Source organism: Daphnia pulicaria, chromosome 8, assembly GCF_021234035.1.
Source record: "Daphnia pulicaria isolate SC F1-1A chromosome 8, SC_F0-13Bv2, whole genome shotgun sequence".
Taxonomy (NCBI): Eukaryota; Metazoa; Arthropoda; class Branchiopoda; order Diplostraca; family Daphniidae; genus Daphnia; species Daphnia pulicaria.
The window spans coordinates 211,459-234,608 of record NC_060920.1 but is presented as its reverse complement, the minus strand read 5'-3'; the positions used below and the strand labels follow the sequence as shown (position 1 = coordinate 234,608).

The following is a 23,150-nucleotide window of genomic DNA, read 5'->3' as shown; positions in this document are numbered from 1 at the left end:
TGGCCAAAATGACTGGGTTGTTTGCCGCCGGATGCCGGATGCCGAATACCAACTAAAAAGAGGCATGTATTTTATAATTATGTAATATAATTTACTTCGAAACATTTATACGTATCAAATTCTAATTTTTTGCGATTCGTGCGGAAAAAATAATCAAAATCAAATCAGCGCATTTGTAATGTGCTCCGTTAGATGGCGCAGAGCTCAGAGAAATATTGCGTCTGCTAGGTGCCTAGGTCTTTTTGGAATTGCTGATAACGTTATTTGAATGTTTACATGTAATATTCGTCGCATTTATTTCTGTCATCCAAAAATTATTTAGTTGATTTGCAGATTGTCTTAAACTCTGCATTGAATTCGTGTTTCCATATATTATGGATCTGATCGCTGTTGTCCGACGTAGTCATTATGAAGAAAGCACTAGGGAACGCCAACAACTAAACACGAGCAATTCTCCATGGGAAAAGTGATAAACCCTTTACATTCTATTTAGTGTTATTTTAAGATTTTTTTGAGTTATTATTATTAAATTTTTTTTGTCTTTTGCAGTGAGTCTGATATTGGGGTCACAGCGTGTGCTGACTGTGTCTCCTCAAAATGTTATAGCATTTGCTTGTTATGGAACACTGAAGAGTAGTACAGCAGGTCCAAGTGACCAAAGCATGAATGTTGTTGTTTGTGACGCTAATACCCTATGGGATACTCATATGTAAGTTTGAAATGTTAACAATTAGTTCAGAAAATTTGAAAAGTTATTCTGTTTTATTTTCTAGTGTTAAGAGCTGTGTGGCACAAGTTACTGAACATTCTGGAATGGGACCAATCTGGTCATTACTTGCTTATCAGTGATACTGCGGGAAAAGCAGAAATCTGGACAACACTCACACATCTTTTGAATGAATGGACCAGAGTAGCTAACATTTGCATTCCAGATGAGCCAATCCAGGCTGGAATGTTTTTCTTTAACGGAAAGAAAGTAATATACAGTTGAAGTAATTTTGCTTTTCAAATTAACCCTTTAGAGTTGGTTTTTTTCAAATTTGATTCTAGACATTTTTAAATTGCCAAAACCGGGAAAGTGTGTCATATCTGGACAAGTATATTCAAGTAGATATGAAACTAACCATTCGCGGATTCAAAGGTCGTCCTCTACAAGGTTTTCTTGTTGTTGGAATGACTGGCCTTGTGCAAGCTTTTGTGATGGGTGGTACGAAAGGAAAAACAACAAATGTAGAAATTCTTGGCGGAATACGATTAGCATATTCCTTTGTGGATCTTGCCTGGAAATAAAGGTAGTTGAGTAATTAATTCATTACAATTTTTTTTAACTCATGTACGGTCTTTCAGATGGAGAAATATTAGCGGTAGCATGCACGGGGATCCCTTTGGACCCGATTGTATATTGCAAGCTTACCATTCAAAAAGATGACGGAGTGGAATTCAGTTGCCTTCTTGATGAATATCGTCTTCGTTCTGAAACATTCACTGGACTTTTCCCCCTGCAGTCAGGAGGTAAATTTGCTTGAAATATTGAACATTTTGATTTTTGTTTTTAAATACTAAAGGTGTCTTTCTTTTCAAAATTAGCCAACGAAATGCGTGTGTGCGGTGTGAATTTCAGTTCACGAGAAGATTCATCGGGAATATTCCTAGTAGTAGATGGAATTAATAGTGGAACTCTTCAGTATTTGGGAGCTGTCAGAAGTTGAGCGAACGATTCATTCGCTTTTCTCCACTTTGGCTGCCATGAGTCGCTTCCTGCAGTGGCAGTGTATGTCCGTTTTCAATTGAAACAGTCGAATCACCTACGTCTGTCCGTCACGCAATGTCTGGGTAAACGGCCAAGAAGCGGGTAGCCCTCCACAGCATCATTTAGTCATCGCCACTGCATGTGGAGAATTATTGTGCTTACAACGCGAGAGTATGAAGCAGGTAGATATCGTCTATCTAGATTACGTTAAATAACTAAAGTGTAGCGCCATAAATGAATAACATTTCATGTGTACATTTTAAAGGTGGGACACCTCAGCATTGTGGATAGGTCGAAATGTGAAAGCACCCAATCGAAAACGGTCAGCTCGGCGTGTTTCACTGCCACTGGCAATGCATTGATTGCCTTCGATAACACTGCGACAATGTTTGTCTGCAAACTTTCTTCCATCACAGATCCTGGTTAGATTTTGGTCAAGTCTTCGGCAAATATCTGAATGAAATGAGTTTAAACTCTACGAATTAGGTGTAGGAGCTGCAGCTACCATTCCTTATGCATGAATGTCATTGGAGTATTGTCTGCTGACTGGTATCGACTATTGGGACGTTGCTTGGAACCTGTTTTGATCCGGCCGTTGTGGAGCTCATCTGTGAGCGCTAGAGTAATTTAGAGTTTGCCGGCACACGTGTATTATTACTTCTTAAGTATATTGGTAGCTATACAACCCTGCATTTAATCTTGTTTGCGAGTAAGCGAGTATAAGCGATTTGTGTTTGTTTTTTCTGTGTTATTATTAATGATGTGATGCGAAAGTTGATACTCTGAACTTGTTAACCTTGGCGGACGTCCATTTAAGAAAAAATGTTTTCTCAGTACACTATTAGCCTACTTCTTCCTTGATTTTGCATTAACAGAAGACACCCTCTCCATAATGGACCCAGCTTGTACCAACGAAAGGACGTCTCGGACATCTTTGTTCAAGGCCTTGTGGTGTTGGTTTGAAGACTTATTGACGACCCTTGATCTCTCCTTTGAACTGAATTCTCGTCGGTTAATTGAAGAATTATTACGAACAGGTGACGTGAGTAGTGTAATAGCCTCCACAACTTCTTTCGCCTCCGTCATTATTTCATGTGTAGGTGACTGAGGAAGTCGTGACAGGATCAACAGAACTTTATCGTAAATATCGTGGAAAATTTCCAGGAAAGATCGTTCAAGAGTGACCTACCCAAAAGAATAAATACAGGTATGTGAAACTGTGTTTTCGTCTTGAATATATCTGTATATTGCGTATGTATATCTCACCACGTGGAGAAGTTCTTCCTGTTTGAAGAACTGAATAACAGGGAAAATGTTTGATCGAAAATGACTCAGCTGTTCATCAGTGGCATCCGACATCATTTTCAATTCCTTGTTGGGATCGTCATTTGTAGAATCGTCATCACATTCAAATAACTGAAAGTTGGGGTCCATTAGAAGGATAACACCGCTGATTCGTTGAACCTGATTGAGAAATGTCCCGTGACGAGAACGGCATCAACGTTTATGATTTCGGATGAAATTCGATTGATAAAAACTTCAAGAGCTTTGGAGGGCGGAATCATGTCTGTATCTTGGCTGCCTAAAATGTGAAGATCATCACGTTAAATCTTGTCAGCCAATTGAAAGGCTAATTTTTTTCTTTAAGTGCCAGAGACGTCATCGAAACCTACAGTGCCGAAGGCTTCAGCTTAATTTTTATAACGGATTTACCAATAGTAGAAACGACTTCAAGAAATATCGGCATCATATCAACATGGTGTAATCTTCCGCTGATTTCCGTAAGATGTTTTAAATTGGTTATAATTTCTGATCTTTGCATTTCTTTGTGAATAAGGATTTTTTCGGATTATTTTTTTAAAAAAGGTCATGTAATAGATTTAGAAAAAAGCAATTTTAATCAGTGAACAGTTTTACCTGCGTCCAAAACGAAAATTATATTAATTTTCGGAATGTTGTAAATATCCGATTCCTGATTCAAATTTAATTTGATGAATTAATTTTATTGCTATTGCCTAATAAGCCAAGATTTTAAAATTTACCTTGATAGTTCTCTGAATTACCAACGGTATCCGTTTTGGTAATTCGTTGTAGTATTTTTTGATTGGGGAGTCATTCAATGTGGGCAAATTGGCCACTGCAGAAGCATCAATAACAAAGACTGGATCACTGGAATCCCCAGCGGAGGTGGTAATATTGTTGGATTCATCTCGCCAATTGAATTTGGAGAATGGTATGGGTATCCCCAAAGGTACGCCTTTTGCTGGAATTGATTTACTTATAGTCTGAATTTCAGTGTCGTTTTCTACTGAATCCGGTGTCATCGTATCTTTAATTGGAAATTTGCGGGAAAAAAATGCAAATGTAAATGCAAACTATTAGCTAATTATTATTCTATTTCACTATTTGTGTGAGGTAGTTGTTTTGTTAACGTAATTTAATATAGTTTCCTTAATTATTTCTTGCAGGAATGCTATTATTCTCGTTAAAATTTTGTCAATCGATTTTGTAAACGTAAATTTGCGTATGCACGTCTAGCCAAAACAAATACCTGCTGTTAATTTTTTTTTAAATTTAGACTTACAGTCTTACCAGTAGTCATGCAGATACCCATTGTTTCTTCCGCGGTTTGTATGATTACACGTTGTATAGTTGGCAATCCGAATTATCACTAAACAAAATACAAACTACAGACTGGCTAATTACCTGAAAACTAATAATTCGTTTGTTTGGTTTCAGGAGCAACCTTACCTTGCGAAGCGGTGCCTAGTTGCCTACGCACTAAAGGAGCTTTAGGTACGTAAACTTTCAAAATACCAAAGAGCCGTTGCGTCGTGAATGTCCCAAAAGCAAGGGAGAATTCAGAATTGATTTTCTGATGAATGAATGATAATGCGGTATCCATCAATACATCTAGCCAGTCACGCACAGTAAGAGATTCCGACTGCAAGATCAATACAAAATCATTTTCTGATTTTGAGAATCGAGGTCGAGCGAACCATATGCCTCGTTAAGTTACACACTGCAGCACCAGAAACTTACGTGCTGCGCTGAGGCATCTTGCGCGTTCGTCAAGGCGTGATTAATAATTATACGACGGTCGTACTCTATAGGTCCAATGTTTTAATACGTATGGTTCCTGTGGCTTACGAAAAGAACAAACAAGTCAACACGAGACAAAAGAACACGATACTTTGATTAAGAGTGAGAGGTTATGCGGCAAACCTTTATTAGCTAATTTATTCATATAGGCCTTGTTCAAATCTCCAGCTAAAATAACCACGAAGTTCTTATTTTCACCAACAGATGGTGTTTCATATCATCACATCGGGTTTTTAGGAAACACCCGATTCGATACATCGATAATCGCCGCCATCACTACCTCTTAGTCTGTGGTGGAATTGAGTTCGAAGTCCGAAATTACTTAATTAGTCTAAATTCAAACCAGCGGTCCGTTTCGATACCAGAAACTAAGGCCGTTTTAGTTTCTGAGAATATACAACCAAAAGTACTGAAACAAGGGTAAAATAGAATCAAACTCAAATAGTATGAGCATCAAGAAGATAACAATTCAAGAATACCGAAAACAGATCGTTCACAGAGTGATCAACCAAAAATCCACTGAGAAACTTGGGATCACAGTAAGTTTTTCTTTCTTATATTTTTCTTTTCTCTTATAAGTAAACATTGTTTTTGTTCAGGCTGAACCAGAGTCAAATTTAGAAGAGAAATGCCGTGGACAATCACCAAATCCAGATAGAGAATCTACTTGCCCCCACTGTGGACATGTAATATGTTCCACTAATACATGTGTGAGGTTCATGGGCGTCTTTGAAAAAGAAAAAACGGTGTATCAAACTTCAAATCTTAAGTCATTACCTGGAAACAAATCATCCGGAATCTCTCAGATATCAAAGGATTCATCGTATGGCACCCGATGCCCTCAGACTCAAAATGCTTCTAGACAGAGTAGAGCCAGGTTTGAGGAGCCACAGTGTGTAACACTTAGTAGCGATGAAGATGATGACTCCTTTCAGGAAACAAAAAAACTCAAATGTGATGGTACACACAAATCCTCTGAAAAATTGGATGAAAACCCTTCAATTGTGATTCAAGTACAGCCCAATATTATAGAAAGTCAGTTAAACTCAATTATTTCCACTGCTGGTTTTTCTTGTTGATTAATTTATATTTTTCTTTTCAATTCTTTGCTTACTTGTAGGTGAAGCTTCAAATGGTGTCTCGATGGATTCGCCTGTTGATACAGAAGAGAATCTTGGATCAAACGATATGCTCCTCTGGAAAGAAGGTGGATTGAATGGACCTTTCTTTGCCGTAAACTGCCGATCTGTTCGTATTGGATCATATAAGATTGTTCCAGTGGGACGTGTGTTATTCTCGTCCGAAGGAATTATGTTGCGAGCTCCAGTTTTTTACAACCATGATAAGCCATCAGAAAAGAGCGCTGTATTTAATGTAGCTATTCCAGCTCAGCAACTTCTAAAAGTGGATGCTCATTTCAGCCGAAAGTTGGAAGTCGTCTTCCTAGATGTTGGTTCAAACTGGTGTCGCCAGCTTTCGTCAAAATTAGGGTTATCCAAAAGTGGCCCATATTGGGATTCTGCTAGCAAAGACGACAATCAAAAACGATTGACACTGCTGCCCAATGATTTGGATAATGCAGCGAAGAACGCAATCAGACAAGTTTTCGTTTCTCAAGGTGTTTATCACGAAATTAATCATATCGAGGCCAGCCGACTCTTGATTATTTCCTCCAACCTCCAGAAATTCGTGATGCGCTTAAACGTCTCGCCGCGAGCACTGCTGTATCAGCAGAAGCGAGTGTTTCGACAACTGAAACGCAAGATGTGAATGGTGGCAAAGAAGACTCGTGCAAAGTTGAAGTAAGTAAGTCGTTATACACCTAAACTAAAATTTTTGTCAAATATGTAGTTCGTAGAGCTGAACGCCGAATTTGTGCCTAAAATCAGTCTTCTTTCTCTTCTAGTTACGTTACGCTGCCAATACCGGTCACGGTGAAATGTATGTCATCAAACATATGACGAACCTGTTTGTTCAGCAATCGAGCTGCGATGTTCAGTTCTGTTTCAAAGGAAGCCGAATAAAAGTTGGCGGGCACGCTTCCATCTTGGCAGCCAGAAGTCCCGTTTTTGCTGCCATGTTCCAGCACGACATGCAGGAGAAGAAGACGGGAAAAGTCGTGATAAAAGACATCAAGCCAAACATTTTCAATGACCTGCTTCACTACATCTACTCCGGCCGAACTTCAGCCCCCCTGAATCAGAAGACTGCCCAGCTGATGTTTATGGCCGCCGACAAGTACATCATCGACGACCTGAAAGAATATTGCGCCACTTTCCTTCTCTCCCAAATGCAGACGACCAACGCTCTCGGCCTGCTCATCTGGGCACACCTGAACTCCATCGAGAAAATCAAGGAAGCTTCTATTAAATTTATCGCGGCCCACGCAAGAATAATTTTCAGAACGAGGGAGTGGAAGGAGGCTTTCACCGCCCACCCTGACCTCTGTTTGTTAATTACTCAACGAATGTAGTATAAGATGCAAATTGACGTTTACAAATCTATGGACGTAGCATTTGTAGCTTATTTTCGTTGTGTCGTGCACAATTCATGTACTATCCTGAAGCCAATGCACGGCGATGAATACTGACATTTTTCAAGAAATTCTTAGACCTGTTGGTAATTTTCTTCCACTTTTTTCTTTAATTTATATAGTTGTTTATTATACGGGTTCTCGGTTTCCTTGAACTTCACGTTCCCTATCGCGGGAGCACTGAACGCTATCGCAAGAAATGTTTAACACAGAAAATGAGAACCCGACCAGTCGACGATTATTCTTGGTAAAGAAGGGTTTCTCATTTCATTTCTTTTATGCTTACTCCGATTTGTCATCTTCAGTTAGTTCAGTTATGCTCAGTCCGCCGGTTTCCTGACAGAGAGAGAACGGCTTTGCTTTATACCATTAGATCAACAGAAAATTACTAAATGACCGTATTGGTTTAATTACTTTTTAGTAAGTTCTCCAATAACATTAACATTAAAAATTAAAACATACATTTAGATTTATTTATGTTCACCAAGGTTTTTTTTTCGAATAATGTCTCCTGTGTTCGCCCTTATTATCGCCTCGCAGTAGCGCAGTTGGGAGAGTGGTGGAATTCAATGCTGTCACTCGTTAGATTGCGTGACCCCCTTTTTGCCATTTTCAGGACTATTTCTTTAAATCTCTCACCGCTGTTTTTTAATGGGAAAAAGGGGGTTCCTTAACTATTTCATAGTTCATGTGAAGACATAAAATATGAAATAAATAACACAATATGGGGAATATCTAAGATAATATCTAAGATTTTTGCCGAATCGACGAGCACCCATTTTTTTATTTCATCTTCTTGTAATAAACATTTATATGTACACATCAAAATTCTATTTTTTTGCGATTCGTGCGAGTTTCATGGAAAAAATCAAAAAATAATCAAAATCAAATCAGCGCATTTGTAATGTGCTCCGTTAGATGGCGCAGAGCTCAGAGAAATATTGCGTCTGCTAGGTCTTTTTGGAATTGCTGATAACGTTTTCTGAAATCTGAATGTTTATATGTAATATTCGTCGTGTTGATTTCTGTCATCCAAAATATATTTACTTGTTAAGCAGATTGTCTTAATCTCTGCACTGAATTCTTGCTTCCAGATATTATGGATCTGATCGCTGTTGTCCAACTTAGTCATTATGAAGAAAGCCCTAGGAAACGCCGAAACGCCAACCAAAACCTAAAGCAAGCCTGTCATAATTTCTTACCTGTTATTATATTTTATTCCTTGGGTTGCCGGTTTGAGACTTGAAGCGTTAAGACATTCTGACATCAGCTCGCGAAACGTCAAAAACTATTACATTAACGCTATCCAATCCCCAACCATTCGATTTGCAGCATGGCCTACTATAATTACGGCCCATCGGCTGGCTATCTTCATGTTGCCGAAAGGTTCCCAGCCCCTACCCCTTCCCATCCCCTACTTTTCATAGCCAGAGGGTCGTAAGATACATCAGAAAGTTCCACATTCCATGTACTTTTCGCGGTTTAAAATTTTTTTGATCGTCAGTCTGTTTGCTCATGGTCGCAGACACCATCCCTCCGATAGTAGCAGTGAAACGCCGTTGGGACTACGATTCGTCACAGAAAGTCATTGGATACAAAGAGCACTATTACAAGCTAAATTGCTCCAAACCATAGTTTCAATCGGCGGTTGCCCTTGAGTATGCCAAAGGATTAATCTGAGTTCTGCAGTAGGTACTATCGTATCGTACTATATTTCTGCAGTACTACTATCGAAAAAAAGCAACTGTTTTATTTAGAAAGAGTAATTTACACGAATAACCGCGCCGTATTTCATTATAAGGGTGTTTCTTCCTACTATCCTTTCAACTACTATATCTCCTTTGCCATCTGATTTCGAACATGTTACTTCGTTTGACACAGAATTTGAAATGGACACGCACCCGGTATCTTATTTTTTTAAATTTAAAACTAATTATAGTTTTACATGTCTTTTACAGGGGAAAAAATTATAGTTGCGTCCTCTTGAACTTACAACTAAGTATCGTACCACCTTGGAATTCTCGGCTGCTTCCGCAGATTCCTGGGCAACGTTGATGACGGATCTGGAGTCATTTACTTTATAGTTCAAATATATATTTACGTTATAGTTCAAAGAATTTGTTAGGAATCCTGCTTAGTCCAGTATTTCACCAAATTGCTGAAGGACGCAACTTTACCTTTGGACGAAGACCAACTAAAGATAGCATTGAAAGACCTTGATAAACAATTACGTAACGGCTGAAGAAATAGGAGGGGGTCCTATTCCTGCGATAAAAAAAATCCTTCTTCTCCTAATCGTTCTCCTCCTCCAAAAAATAAACTTCCTCCTCCTCCTCCACCAAAAGACATACTTCCTCCTCCTCCTGCTATAAATAAAAATTATGCTCTTCCTCCTCCTCAAAATATGTGCCCAAGAACTGCAGAAAAAACTAAAGAAGAAAAGACTAAGTGTTAAAGTTTTAAAATATCAGTAAAATGTAAGCCTAATCTAACTTTCGATTAATTTTGATAATCATCATTAAATAAACTTATGTTTTCATTTCAAATTTTAGGAGTAAACACAAGACTGTGCAATTTATGGTAGAGTCCATGTTCAAAACAATTGGAAGAATTCTTTCTGTGGCCCACCCCCAAAAATTGTGATTCCTGGCATTCGGTGGTGTGGTAAGTTATTCTACACCTGGTTAAATAAATAGAACAACATTTCAAATATTTTATTTTTATTAGACACCAAGGGAAAAATTGAATCAGCAGCGGATTCGTCGATTAAGTCGAACTAACAGTCGAAATTTGATGGAAACAACATTACCCCAGTACGATAAAAACAATAAAGGTTTTAGTTTAAATTCTTTATTCCATTTCCTTTTTTCTTGCAGGTTACGCCGTTCATGACTCGTCTGTCGAAATGTTTTAACCACTATGTCCATCGTATAGTGCGAGAAGACCCTCATCAATTTGACAATGTGTCAACAATTGTATCCGACGCCAATGTCCCCGGTGAAGGGGAACATAAGATAATGGAATTCACCAGACATCAGCGTGCAATGACTAGTCACGAATGTAACACAAGACATGATCTTTATGGTGGCGTGTATCCCTCAAAAGCATCAAATATAAGTATCCTTTATAAAACTATACTCAGCGTTTGTGTGTTCGGTGTTCCTTTGTAGTTAAGTGTTAGTGTTTTTTGTGATACGAATCATTACACCTGTAAAAAAGTCTACAAATCATCAAAGGTTTTTCCTTGAACTATTTTTACACTTAGTGTGGTAATGCAGTTCTTTTATGTTTCAGGGATATCTAACGGCTAGTGGGTCCATCAACTGGGGCCGAGTCAAGCTAATTCTACGTGACTTTTCCCAAGCTAAATCAAACAATTTTTAAAAGCCGTAAAAATCATGAGTAAAATGTTTTTTTTTTGTTTCATTGGGTCAAATACTTAAATTCCTTACTTGTTTCAGGACTCCCACGAAAGGTGGGAAAAGACTCAAAGTGAACGGAGAAAACCCTGTTCCCATCACATCTACCGAACCCCAAGCAGTACCATGGAACCGCGAAGAGACATTTAAGTTGGAATCCCAACCAGGGTCCTCAAGCAGTGAGGCGGACGCAGACACCATCCCTCCGATAGTAGCAGTGAAACGCCGTTGGAACTACGATTCGTCGCAGAAAGTCATTGGATACAAAGAGCACTAGTACAAGCTAAATTGCTCCAATCCAGAGCTTCAATCGGCGGTTGCCCTTGAGTATGCCAAAGGATTAATCTGAGTTCTGCAGTAGGTACTATCGTATCGTACTATATTTCTGCAGTACTACTATCGAAAAACAGCAACTGTTTTATTTAGAAAGAGTAATTTACAGGAATAACCGCGTCGTATTTCATTATTATGGTGTTTCTTCCTACTATCCTTTCAACTACTATACCTCCTTTGCCATCTGATTTCGAACATGTTACTTCGTTTGACACAGAATTTGAAATGGACACGCACCCGGTATCTTATTTTTTTAAATTTAAAACTAATTATAGTTTTACATGTCTTTTACAGGGGAAAAAATTATAGTTGCGTCCTCTTGAACTTACAACTAAGTATCGTACCACCTTGGAATTCTCGGCTGCTTCCGCAGATTCCTGGGCAACGTTGATGACGGATCCGTTTAGTCATTTACTTTATAGTTCATAATAGCCATCTCATAGGTGTGCGAAATTTCTTAGGAATCCTGCTTAGCCCAGTATTTCACAAAATTGCTGAAGGACGCAACTTTACCCTTGGACGAAGACCGACTAAAGATTGCATTGAAAGACCTTGATAAACAATTACGTAACGGCTGAAGAAATTATGTCTTATTCTTTAGTTGTTCTTATTAGGAAACGAAGATTTGTTTTTTTCATTGTTTTTTTTTTCAAGAACGAAGAAATGTAGTTTGCCAGAACCAAATATTTGTGGGTAAACTTCACAAAGGGTAACGACGTCTTACGAGGTGTGACCGGAAAAATTAGAGTGTGGAAAAAACTTGAAAGCGCACAATATGCAGCCCCCTTCCCCTGCTTTGGTAGTATTTCTTGATTAGTTCCGGAAAATTGCTGCGGAAATTGCTGCGGAAAATTGCGTCGGTGCTGGGGAGTGAGTATTGTTAATGTAGGCCTAAACTAATAATTTATTATCTAATTCATTTCATTTTAAAAGGACTCTAGAACGTCCTGTGTATTGGCTTGAGCCCCTCAAAGACTGCCACGTTGTTTGGTATGTATTTTCTCATATGAAAGTTTTCATGAAATTTACTTTTTGAATTTCTTTCTTAATATTAATTTCGTAACTTAAATTTTAAAGTTTTAACTATCGAAATCCACAGCCGGATGAACAAGATGTAAAATCTGCTACTCTTCGGCTGAACAATGTAGTCGTGTAAGTTGAAATAGTTCCATCAATTCCATGTATATAATATGCATACATAACTTTCCTATTTGTCACCTTCTTTTAGAGCTTCAATCCCGATCTTGGTGTCGAGCCAGAGCAAGCTCTCTGATGAGATTCATCATCCTGAAGCGGGAGATTCTAGCCAATGTGGTGCAACGAATTTAGTGATCTCTACCGTTGACGAAAAGAGTGTTGACGAGAACTAAGGTTTTGTTGTATGGTCGTTTTACTCGGTTTTAATTCGTCACTATCACGCGTTATCTTCCTGAAAACGTTTCCGTCCTCCTCCTCGTTCTCAATCGCAGTGTTAAATTTTCCGTCAAAGCTCATTCCCTTTTCTTATCACTAAACAAATTTTAAATATCGACCAATTGGTACCTAGCGCATAATTGTACACTTTCGAATTTTTTATGTAAAATTACGGGTTGTTAGCTGACAGCATCTCCTTCCTTTAAGTACTGGTGCATGGTTGGTGTAGAAACCGAAAAAATTTGAACAAAAAAAGACAGTTGATGATAATAGGCTACTGGTTCCTTCTGTTCGCTTCTCTTCCCCGGATGCTCTTGATCTATAACTTACGGAATACTGATTACGGTATCCGCGTTACATTGTTTAATTTTCATTTTTGTTTTTGTTTATTTTTCAATGCGTGAAGGCCACAGAATTTTTGATTGCTATACGTCGACTGCTATAATATGTCATGATTTCATTCTATTTGAAGTTGCACTCTTTTCTCTTAGAAAAAAAATAAGAAATTCTGCTGTAACTTTTTGCTTCAAATCAAATTCTTCTCCATTCTATTTGTCTTATGGATTGCCTTACGGATTTTCTTAATATATCCTAAAATAAATCCTTAAACAAGATTTGGTTAACAGAATGGCCGGCACACGTGTATTGTTACTTCTTAATTATATTGGTAGCTTTATCCTGAATGTTCTATTCTCATTCTGTATAACCCTACATCTATACGTAAGAGTGGAATTACTTTAGATTTTAATTAAAATTGCGCGCTATAACTTACATCACACGCGATGAGTAGATCGGGGAAAAGTGTCGAAGCTTTTGGATGGCCAAAATGACTGGGTTGTTTGCCGCCGGATGCCGGATGCCGAATACCAACTAAAACGAGGCATGTATTTTATAATTATGTAATATAATTTACTTCGAAACATTTATACGTAATAAATTCTAATTTTTTGCGATTCGTGCGTAAAAAATAATCAAAATCAAATCAGCGCATTTGTAATGTGCTCCGTTAGATGGCGCAGAGCTCAGAGAAATATTGCGTCTGCTAGGTGCCTAGGTCTTTTTGGAATTGCTGATAACGTTATTTGAATGTTTACATGTAATATTCGTCGCATTTATTTCTGTCATCCAAAAATTATTTAGTTGATTTGCAGATTGTCTTAAACTCTGCATTGAATTCGTGTTTCCATATATTATGGATCTGATCGCTGTTGTCCGACGTAGTCATTATGAAGAAAGCACTAGGGAACGCCAACAACTAAACACGAGCAATTCTCCATGGGAAAAGTGATAAACCCTTTACATTCTATTTAGTGTTATTTTAAGATTTTTTTGAGTTATTATTATTAAATTTTTTTTGTCTTTTGCAGTGAGTCTGATATTGGGGTCACAGCGTGTGCTGACTGTGTCTCCTCAAAATGTTATAGCATTTGCTTGTTATGGAACACTGAAGAGTAGTACAGCAGGTCCAAGTGACCAAAGCATGAATGTTGTTGTTTGTGACGCTAATACCCTATGGGATACTCATATGTAAGTTTGAAATGTTAACAATTAGTTCAGAAAATTTGAAAAGTTATTCTGTTTTATTTTCTAGTGTTAAGAGCTGTGTGGCACAAGTTACTGAACATTCTGGAATGGGACCAATCTGGTCATTACTTGCTTATCAGTGATACTGCGGGAAAAGCAGAAATCGGGACAACACTCACACATCTTTTGAATGAATGGACCAGAGTAGCTAACATTTGCATTCCAGATGAGCCAATCCAGGCTGGAATGTTTTTCTTTAACGGAAAGAAAGTAATATACAGTTGAAGTAATTTTGCTTTTCAAATTAACCCTTTAGAGTTGGTTTTTTTCAAATTTGATTCTAGACATTTTTAAATTGCCAAAACCGGGAAAGTGTGTCATATCTGGACAAGTATATTCAAGTAGATATGAAACTAACCATTCGCGGATTCAAAGGTCGTCCTCTACAAGGTTTTCTTGTTGTTGGAATGACTGGCCTTGTGCAAGCTTTTGTGATGGGTGGTACGAAAGGAAAAACAACAAATGTAGAAATTCTTGGCGGAATACGATTAGCATATTCCTTTGTGGATCTTGCCTGGAAATAAAGGTAGTTGAGTAATTAATTCATTACAATTTTTTTTAACTCATGTACGGTCTTTCAGATGGAGAAATATTAGCGGTAGCATGCACGGGGATCCCTTTGGACCCGATTGTATATTGCAAGCTTACCATTCAAAAAGATGACGGAGTGGAATTCAGTTGCCTTCTTGATGAATATCGTCTTCGTTCTGAAACATTCACTGGACTTTTCCCCCTGCAGTCAGGAGGTAAATTTGCTTGAAATATTGAACATTTTGATTTTTGTTTTTAAATACTAAAGGTGTCTTTCTTTTCAAAATTAGCCAACGAAATGCGTGTGTGCGGTGTGAATTTCAGTTCACGAGAAGATTCATCGGGAATATTCCTAGTAGTAGATGGAATTAATAGTGGAACTCTTCAGTATTTGGGAGCTGTCAGAAGTTGAGCGAACGATTCATTCGCTTTTCTCCACTTTGGCTGCCATGAGTCGCTTCCTGCAGTGGCAGTGTATGTCCGTTTTCAATTGAAACAGTCGAATCACCTACGTCTGTCCGTCACGCAATGTCTGGGTAAACGGCCAAGAAGCGGGTAGCCCTCCACAGCATCATTTAGTCATCGCCACTGCATGTGGAGAATTATTGTGCTTACAACGCGAGAGTATGAAGCAGGTAGATATCGTCTATCTAGATTACGTTAAATAACTAAAGTGTAGCGCCATAAATGAATAACATTTCATGTGTACATTTTAACAAGCGATCCACGAATCAAGTAGACCAAAATCCCGGAGCGGCTTTCCTGATCTAAATCCGGAAAAGGCATAAAAAATCTAAAAAAAATATAGCCATGTTCGTCTTCGCACGCCGGATTTACCTGCGTTTGCAGAATGACGATTTTCCCCCCCGTTTAGAAGTTATTTAGCTCTAAAGTTTGGTTTTTTTGAATTTTGTCAGAAAGTGGGGGGGCTTTGACATCCATTTTCGAAAAAGTGGGGGAGCTAGGGAAAAAACAAATTTTTTGAAAAGGTTTATTGCAATCTCAACCACCAAAATCCAAAAGGAATTTCCTTTCCGGATTTTATTGGTTGAGATATTACCAATTTAGTGAAAGGATTATTTAGCTAGTTTCCCTCCCTGGCTTGCAGCCATTTTTTCGTACGGTCCGCTGCGCTCCTGGCGGAAGCCAGCAGAAGGTCTTATATATCGGCCTTCACATTAGACCCATTGCATTTATACAGGCCTTCATATATAGTGAACCCAGATTTCTTATTGGCCGATGTATAAGACCTTCTGCTGGCTTCCGCCAGGAGCGCAGCGGACCGTACGAAAAAATGGCTGCAAGCCAGGGAGGGAAACCAGCTAAATAATCCTTTCACTAAATTGGTAATATCTCAACCAATAAAATCCGGAAAGGAAATTCCTTTTGGATTTTGGTGGTTGAGATTGCAATAAACCTTTTCAAAAAATTTGTTTTTTCCCTAGCTCCCCCACTTTTTCGAAAATGGATGTCAAAGCCCCCCCACTTTCTGACAAAATTCAAAAAAACCAAACTTTAGAGCTAAATAACTTCTAAACGGGGGGGAAAATCGTCATTCTGCAAACGCAGGTAAATCCGGCGTGCGAAGACGAACATGGCTATATTTTTTTTAGATTTTTTATGCCTTTTCCGGATTTAGATCAGGAAACCCGCTCCGGGATTTTGGTCTACTTGATTCGTGGATCGCTTGTTAAAGGTGGGACACCTCAGCATTGTGGATAGGTCGAAATGTGAAAGCACCCAATCGAAAACGGTCAGCTCGGCGTGTTTCACTGCCACTGGCAATGCATTGATTGCCTTCGATAACACTGCGACAATGTTTGTCTGCAAACTTTCTTCCATCACAGATCCTGGTTAGATTTTGGTCAAGTCTTCGGCAAATATCTGAATGAAATGAGTTTAAACTCTACGAATTAGGTGTAGGAGCTGCAGCTACCATTCCTTATGCATGAATGTCATTGGAGTATTGTCTGCTGACTGGTATCGACTATTGGGACGTTGCTTGGAACCTGTTTTGATCCGGCCGTTGTGGAGCTCATCTGTGAGCGCTAGAGTAATTTAGAGTTTGCCGGCACACGTGTATTATTACTTCTTAAGTATATTGGTAGCTATACAACCCTGCATTTAATCTTGTTTGCGAGTAAGCGAGTATAAGCGATTTGTGTTTGTTTTTTCTGTGTTATTATTAATGATGTGATGCGAAAGTTGATACTCTGAACTTGTTAACCTTGGCGGACGTCCATTTAAGAAAAAATGTTTTCTCAGTACACTATTAGCCTACTTCTTCCTTGATTTTGCATTAACAGAAGACACCCTCTCCATAATGGACCCAGCTTGTACCAACGAAAGGACGTCTCGGACATCTTTGTTCAAGGCCTTGTGGTGTTGGTTTGAAGACTTATTGACGACCCTTGATCTCTCCTTTGAACTGAATTCTCGTCGGTTAATTGAAGAATTATTACGAACAGGTGACGTGAGTAGTGTAATAGCCTCCACAACTTCTTTCGCCTCCGTCATTATTTCATGTGTAGGTGACTGAGGAAGTCGTGACAGGATCAACAGAACTTTATCGTAAATATCGTGGAAAATTTCCAGGAAAGATCGTTCAAGAGTGACCTACCCAAAAGAATAAATACAGGTATGTGAAACTGTGTTTTCGTCTTGAATATATCTGTATATTGCGTATGTATATCTCACCACGTGGAGAAGTTCTTCCTGTTTGAAGAACTGAATAACAGGGAAAATGTTTGATCGAAAATGACTCAGCTGTTCATCAGTGGCATCCGACATCATTTTCAATTCCTTGTTGGGATCGTCATTTGTAGAATCGTCATCACATTCAAATAACTGAAAGTTGGGGTCCATTAGAAGGATAACACCGCTGATTCGTTGAACCTGATTGAGAAATGTCCCGTGACGAGAACGGCATCAACGTTTATGATTTCGGATGAAATTCGATTGATAAAAACTTCAAGAGCTTTGGAGGGCGGAATCATGTCTGTATCTTGGCTGCCTAAAATGTGAAGATCATCACGTTAAATCTTGTCAGCCAATTGAAAGGCTAATTTTTTTCTTTAAGTGCCAGAGACGTCATCGAAACCTACAGTGCCGAAGGCTTCAGCTTAATTTTTATAACGGATTTACCAATAGTAGAAACGACTTCAAGAAATATCGGCATCATATCAACATGGTGTAATCTTCCGCTGATTTCCGTAAGATGTTTTAAATTGGTTATAATTTCTGATCTTTGCATTTCTTTGTGAATAAGGATTTTTTCGGATTATTTTTTTAAAAAAGGTCATGTAATAGATTTAGAAAAAAGCAATTTTAATCAGTGAACAGTTTTACCTGCGTCCAAAACGAAAATTATATTAATTTTCGGAATGTTGTAAATATCCGATTCCTGATTCAAATTTAATTTGATGAATTAATTTTATTGCTATTGCCTAATAAGCCAAGATTTTAAAATTTACCTTGATAGTTCTCTGAATTACCAACGGTATCCGTTTTGGTAATTCGTTGTAGTATTTTTTGATTGGGGAGTCATTCAATGTGGGCAAATTGGCCACTGCAGAAGCATCAATAACAAAGACTGGATCACTGGAATCCCCAGCGGAGGTGGTAATATTGTTGGATTCATCTCGCCAATTGAATTTGGAGAATGGTATGGGTATCCCCAAAGGTACGCCTTTTGCTGGAATTGATTTACTTATAGTCTGAATTTCAGTGTCGTTTTCTACTGAATCCGGTGTCATCGTATCTTTAATTGGAAATTTGCGGGAAAAAAATGCAAATGTAAATGCAAACTATTAGCTAATTATTATTCTATTTCACTATTTGTGTGAGGTAGTTGTTTTGTTAACGTAATTTAATATAGTTTCCTTAATTATTTCTTGCAGGAATGCTATTATTCTCGTTAAAATTTTGTCAATCGATTTTGTAAACGTAAATTTGCGTATGCACGTCTAGCCAAAACAAATACCTGCTGTTAATTTTTTTTTAAATTTAGACTTACAGTCTTACCAGTAGTCATGCAGATACCCATTGTTTCTTCCGCGGTTTGTATGATTACACGTTGTATAGTTGGCAATCCGAATTATCACTAAACAAAATACAAACTACAGACTGGCTAATTACCCGAAAACTAATAATTCGTTTGTTTGGTTTCAGGAGCAACCTTACCTTGCGAAGCGGTGCCTAGTTGCCTACGCACTAAAGGAGCTTTAGGTACGTAAACTTTCAAAATACCAAAGAGCCGTTGCGTCGTGAATGTCCCAAAAGCAAGGGAGAATTCAGAATTGATTTTCTGATGAATGAATGATAATGCGGTATCCATCAATACATCTAGCCAGTCACGCACAGTAAGAGATTCCGACTGCAAGATCAATACAAAATCATTTTCTGATTTTGAGAATCGAGGTCGAGCGAACCATATGCCTCGTTAAGTTACACACTGCAGCACCAGAAACTTACGTGCTGCGCTGAGGCATCTTGCGCGTTCGTCAAGGCGTGATTAATAATTATACGACGGTCGTACTCTATAGGTCCAATGTTTTAATACGTATGGTTCCTGTGGCTTACGAAAAGAACAAACAAGTCAACACGAGACAAAAGAACACGATACTTTGATTAAGAGTGAGAGGTTATGCGGCAAACCTTTATTAGCTAATTTATTCATATAGGCCTTGTTCAAATCTCCAGCTAAAATAACCACGAAGTTCTTATTTTCACCAACAGATGGTGTTTCATATCATCACATCGGGTTTTTAGGAAACACCCGATTCGATACATCGATAATCGCCGCCATCACTACCTCTTAGTCTGTGGTGGAATTGAGTTCGAAGTCCGAAATTACTTAATTAGTCTAAATTCAAACCAGCGGTCCGTTTCGATACCAGAAACTAAGGCCGTTTTAGTTTCTGAGAATATACAACCAAAAGTACTGAAACAAGGGTAAAATAGAATCAAACTCAAATAGTATGAGCATCAAGAAGATAACAATTCAAGAATACCGAAAACAGATCGTTCACAGAGTGATCAACCAAAAATCCACTGAGAAACTTGGGATCACAGTAAGTTTTTCTTTCTTATATTTTTCTTTTCTCTTATAAGTAAACATTGTTTTTGTTCAGGCTGAACCAGAGTCAAATTTAGAAGAGAAATGCCGTGGACAATCACCAAATCCAGATAGAGAATCTACTTGCCCCCACTGTGGACATGTAATATGTTCCACTAATACATGTGTGAGGTTCATGGGCGTCTTTGAAAAAGAAAAAACGGTGTATCAAACTTCAAATCTTAAGTCATTACCTGGAAACAAATCATCCGGAATCTCTCAGATATCAAAGGATTCATCGTATGGCACCCGATGCCCTCAGACTCAAAATGCTTCTAGACAGAGTAGAGCCAGGTTTGAGGAGCCACAGTGTGTAACACTTAGTAGCGATGAAGATGATGACTCCTTTCAGGAAACAAAAAAACTCAAATGTGATGGTACACACAAATCCTCTGAAAAATTGGATGAAAACCCTTCAATTGTGATTCAAGTACAGCCCAATATTATAGAAAGTCAGTTAAACTCAATTATTTCCACTGCTGGTTTTTCTTGTTGATTAATTTATATTTTTCTTTTCAATTCTTTGCTTACTTGTAGGTGAAGCTTCAAATGGTGTCTCGATGGATTCGCCTGTTGATACAGAAGAGAATCTTGGATCAAACGATATGCTCCTCTGGAAAGAAGGTGGATTGAATGGACCTTTCTTTGCCGTAAACTGCCGATCTGTTCGTATTGGATCATATAAGATTGTTCCAGTGGGACGTGTGTTATTCTCGTCCGAAGGAATTATGTTGCGAGCTCCAGTTTTTTACAACCATGATAAGCCATCAGAAAAGAGCGCTGTATTTAATGTAGCTATTCCAGCTCAGCAACTTCTAAAAGTGGATGCTCATTTCAGCCGAAAGTTGGAAGTCGTCTTCCTAGATGTTGGTTCAAACTGGTGTCGCCAGCTTTCGTCAAAATTAGGGTTATCCAAAAGTGGCCCATATTGGGATTCTGCTAGCAAAGACGACAATCAAAAACGATTGACACTGCTGCCCAATGATTTGGATAATGCAGCGAAGAACGCAATCAGACAAGTTTTCGTTTCTCAAGGTGTTTATCACGAAATTAATCATATCGAGGCCAGCCGACTCTTGATTATTTCCTCCAGCCTCCAACCTCCAGAAATTCGTGATGCGCTTAAACGTCTCGCCGCGAGCACTGCTGTATCAGCAGAAGCGAGTGTTTCGACAACTGAAACGCAAGATGTGAATGGTGGCAAAGAAGACTCGTGCAAAGTTGAAGTAAGTAAGTCGTTATACACCTAAACTAAAATTTTTGTCAAATATGTAGTTCGTAGAGCTGAACGCCGAATTTGTGCCTAAAATCAGTCTTCTTTCTCTTCTAGTTACGTTACGCTGCCAATACCGGTCACGGTGAAACGTATGTCATCAAACATATGACGAACCTGTTTGTTCAGCAATCGAGCTGCGATGTTCAGTTCTGTTTCAAAGGAAGCCGAATAAAAGTTGGCGGGCACGCTTCCATCTTGGCAGCCAGAAGTCCCGTTTTTGCTGCCATGTTCCAGCACGACATGCAGGAGAAGAAGACGGGAAAAGTCGTGATAAAAGACATCAAGCCAAACATTTTCAATGACCTGCTCCACTACATCTACTCCGGCCGAACTTCAGCCCCCCTGAATCAGAAGACTGCCCAGCTGATGTTTATGGCCGCCGACAAGTACATCATCGACGACCTGAAAGAATATTGCGCCACTTTCCTTCTCTCCCAAATGCAGACGACCAACGCTCTCGGCCTGCTCATCTGGGCACACCTGAACTCCATCGAGAAAATCAAGGAAGCTTCTATTAAATTTATCGCGGCCCACGCAAGAATAATTTTCAGAACGAGGGAGTGGAAGGAGGCTTTCACCGCCCACCCTGACCTCTGTTTGTTAATTACTCAACGAATGTAGTATAAGATGCAAATTGACGTTTACAAATCTATGGACGTAGCATTTGTAGCTTATTTTCGTTGTGTCGTGCACAATTCATGTACTATCCTGAAGCCAATGCACGGCGATGAATACTGACATTTTTCAAGAAATTCTTAGACCTGTTGGTAATTTTCTTCCACTTTTTTCTTTAATTTATATAGTTGTTTATTATACGGGTTCTCGGTTTCCTTGAACTTCACGTTCCCTATCGCGGGAGCACTGAACGCTATCGCAAGAAATGTTTAACACAGAAAATGAGAACCCGACCAGTCGACGATTATTCTTGGTAAAGAAGGGTTTCTCATTTCATTTCTTTTATGCTTACTCCGATTTGTCATCTTCAGTTAGTTCAGTTATGCTCAGTCCGCCGGTTTCCTGACAGAGAGAGAACGGCTTTGCTTTATACCATTAGATCAACAGAAAATTACTAAATGACCGTATTGGTTTAATTACTTTTTAGTAAGTTCTCCAATAACATTAACATTAAAAATTAAAACATACATTTAGATTTATTTATGTTCACCAAGGTTTTTTTTTCGAATAATGTCTCCTGTGTTCGCCCTTATTATCGCCTCGCAGTAGCGCAGTTGGGAGAGTGGTGGAATTCAATGCTGTCACTCGTTAGATTGCGTGACCCCCTTTTTGCCATTTTCAGGACTATTTCTTTAAATCTCTCACCGCTGTTTTTTAATGGGAAAAAGGGGGTTCCTTAACTATTTCATAGTTCATGTGAAGACATAAAATATGAAATAAATAACACAATATGGGGAATATCTAAGATAATATCTAAGATTTTTGCCGAATCGACGAGCACCCATTTTTTTATTTCATCTTCTTGTAATAAACATTTATATGTACACATCAAAATTCTATTTTTTTGCGATTCGTGCGAGTTTCATGGAAAAAATCAAAAAATAATCAAAATCAAATCAGCGCATTTGTAATGTGCTCCGTTAGATGGCGCAGAGCTCAGAGAAATATTGCGTCTGCTAGGTCTTTTTGGAATTGCTGATAACGTTTTCTGAAATCTGAATGTTTATATGTAATATTCGTCGTGTTGATTTCTGTCATCCAAAATATATTTACTTGTTAAGCAGATTGTCTTAATCTCTGCACTGAATTCTTGCTTCCAGATATTATGGATCTGATCGCTGTTGTCCAACTTAGTCATTATGAAGAAAGCCCTAGGAAACGCCGAAACGCCAACCAAAACCTAAAGCAAGCCTGTCATAATTTCTTACCTGTTATTATATTTTATTCCTTGGGTTGCCGGTTTGAGACTTGAAGCGTTAAGACATTCTGACATCAGCTCGCGAAACGTCAAAAACTATTACATTAACGCTATCCAATCCCCAACCATTCGATTTGCAGCATGGCCTACTATAATTACGGCCCATCGGCTGGCTATCTTCATGTTGCCGAAAGGTTCCCAGCCCCTACCCCTTCCCATC

At 38.6% G+C, this 23,150-nt stretch overlaps 3 protein-coding genes and 2 long non-coding RNA genes across 9 annotated transcripts; 3 read left to right on the top strand and 2 right to left on the bottom strand.

The window, feature by feature from the left end:
• Window positions 1-247: 247 nt before the first annotated feature.
• Window positions 248-2,586, top strand: LOC124352496. 2 transcript variants are annotated; one of them, XR_006921459.1, is made up of 8 exons: window positions 248-466; window positions 550-709; window positions 774-976; window positions 1,051-1,292; window positions 1,348-1,512; window positions 1,588-1,932; window positions 2,016-2,172; window positions 2,243-2,586. It is a non-coding gene; the product is annotated as an uncharacterized LOC124352496 (long non-coding RNA). The 2 variants fall into 2 exon arrangements; XR_006921458.1 differs by having other exon boundaries at window positions 2,237-2,586.
• Window positions 2,587-2,689: 103 nt separating this feature from the next.
• Window positions 2,690-4,848, bottom strand: LOC124352495. Of its 2 annotated transcripts, none has more exons than XM_046802025.1 (7): window positions 4,502-4,848; window positions 4,335-4,421; window positions 3,793-4,079; window positions 3,668-3,722; window positions 3,464-3,574; window positions 3,017-3,332; window positions 2,690-2,935 (listed from the first exon to the last, which is right to left on the bottom strand). In XM_046802025.1, exons 3-6 carry the CDS (start codon window positions 4,072-4,074, stop codon window positions 3,184-3,186), a joined length of 597 nt encoding a protein of 198 aa, XP_046657981.1. In that variant the 5' UTR covers window positions 4,075-4,079; window positions 4,335-4,421; window positions 4,502-4,848; the 3' UTR covers window positions 2,690-2,935; window positions 3,017-3,183. The 2 variants fall into 2 exon arrangements, with proteins under 2 accessions (XP_046657981.1, XP_046657980.1); XM_046802024.1 differs by having other exon boundaries at window positions 4,343-4,421.
• An 8,764-nt stretch (window positions 4,849-13,612) lies between these two features.
• LOC124312600 lies at window positions 13,613-16,932 on the top strand. Of its 2 annotated transcripts, none has more exons than XR_006910587.1 (8): window positions 13,613-13,834; window positions 13,918-14,077; window positions 14,142-14,344; window positions 14,419-14,660; window positions 14,716-14,880; window positions 14,956-15,300; window positions 16,362-16,518; window positions 16,589-16,932. It is a non-coding gene; the product is annotated as an uncharacterized LOC124312600 (long non-coding RNA). The 2 variants fall into 2 exon arrangements; XR_006910586.1 differs by having other exon boundaries at window positions 16,583-16,932.
• A 103-nt stretch (window positions 16,933-17,035) lies between these two features.
• Window positions 17,036-19,194, bottom strand: LOC124312596. 2 transcript variants are annotated; one of them, XM_046777069.1, is made up of 7 exons: window positions 18,848-19,194; window positions 18,681-18,767; window positions 18,139-18,425; window positions 18,014-18,068; window positions 17,810-17,920; window positions 17,363-17,678; window positions 17,036-17,281 (listed from the first exon to the last, which is right to left on the bottom strand). In XM_046777069.1, the coding sequence occupies exons 3-6, from the start codon at window positions 18,418-18,420 to the stop codon at window positions 17,530-17,532; spliced, it is 597 nt and encodes a 198-aa protein (XP_046633025.1). In that variant the 5' UTR covers window positions 18,421-18,425; window positions 18,681-18,767; window positions 18,848-19,194; the 3' UTR covers window positions 17,036-17,281; window positions 17,363-17,529. The 2 variants fall into 2 exon arrangements, with proteins under 2 accessions (XP_046633025.1, XP_046633024.1); XM_046777068.1 differs by having other exon boundaries at window positions 18,689-18,767.
• A 261-nt stretch (window positions 19,195-19,455) lies between these two features.
• LOC124312594 lies at window positions 19,456-21,809 on the top strand. Its single transcript, XM_046777065.1, has 4 exons — window positions 19,456-19,737; window positions 19,798-20,233; window positions 20,319-21,007; window positions 21,112-21,809. The coding sequence occupies exons 1-4, from the start codon at window positions 19,645-19,647 to the stop codon at window positions 21,676-21,678; spliced, it is 1,785 nt and encodes a 594-aa protein (XP_046633021.1). The 5' UTR covers window positions 19,456-19,644; the 3' UTR covers window positions 21,679-21,809.
• The last annotated feature ends 1,341 nt before the right edge of the window (window positions 21,810-23,150 follow it).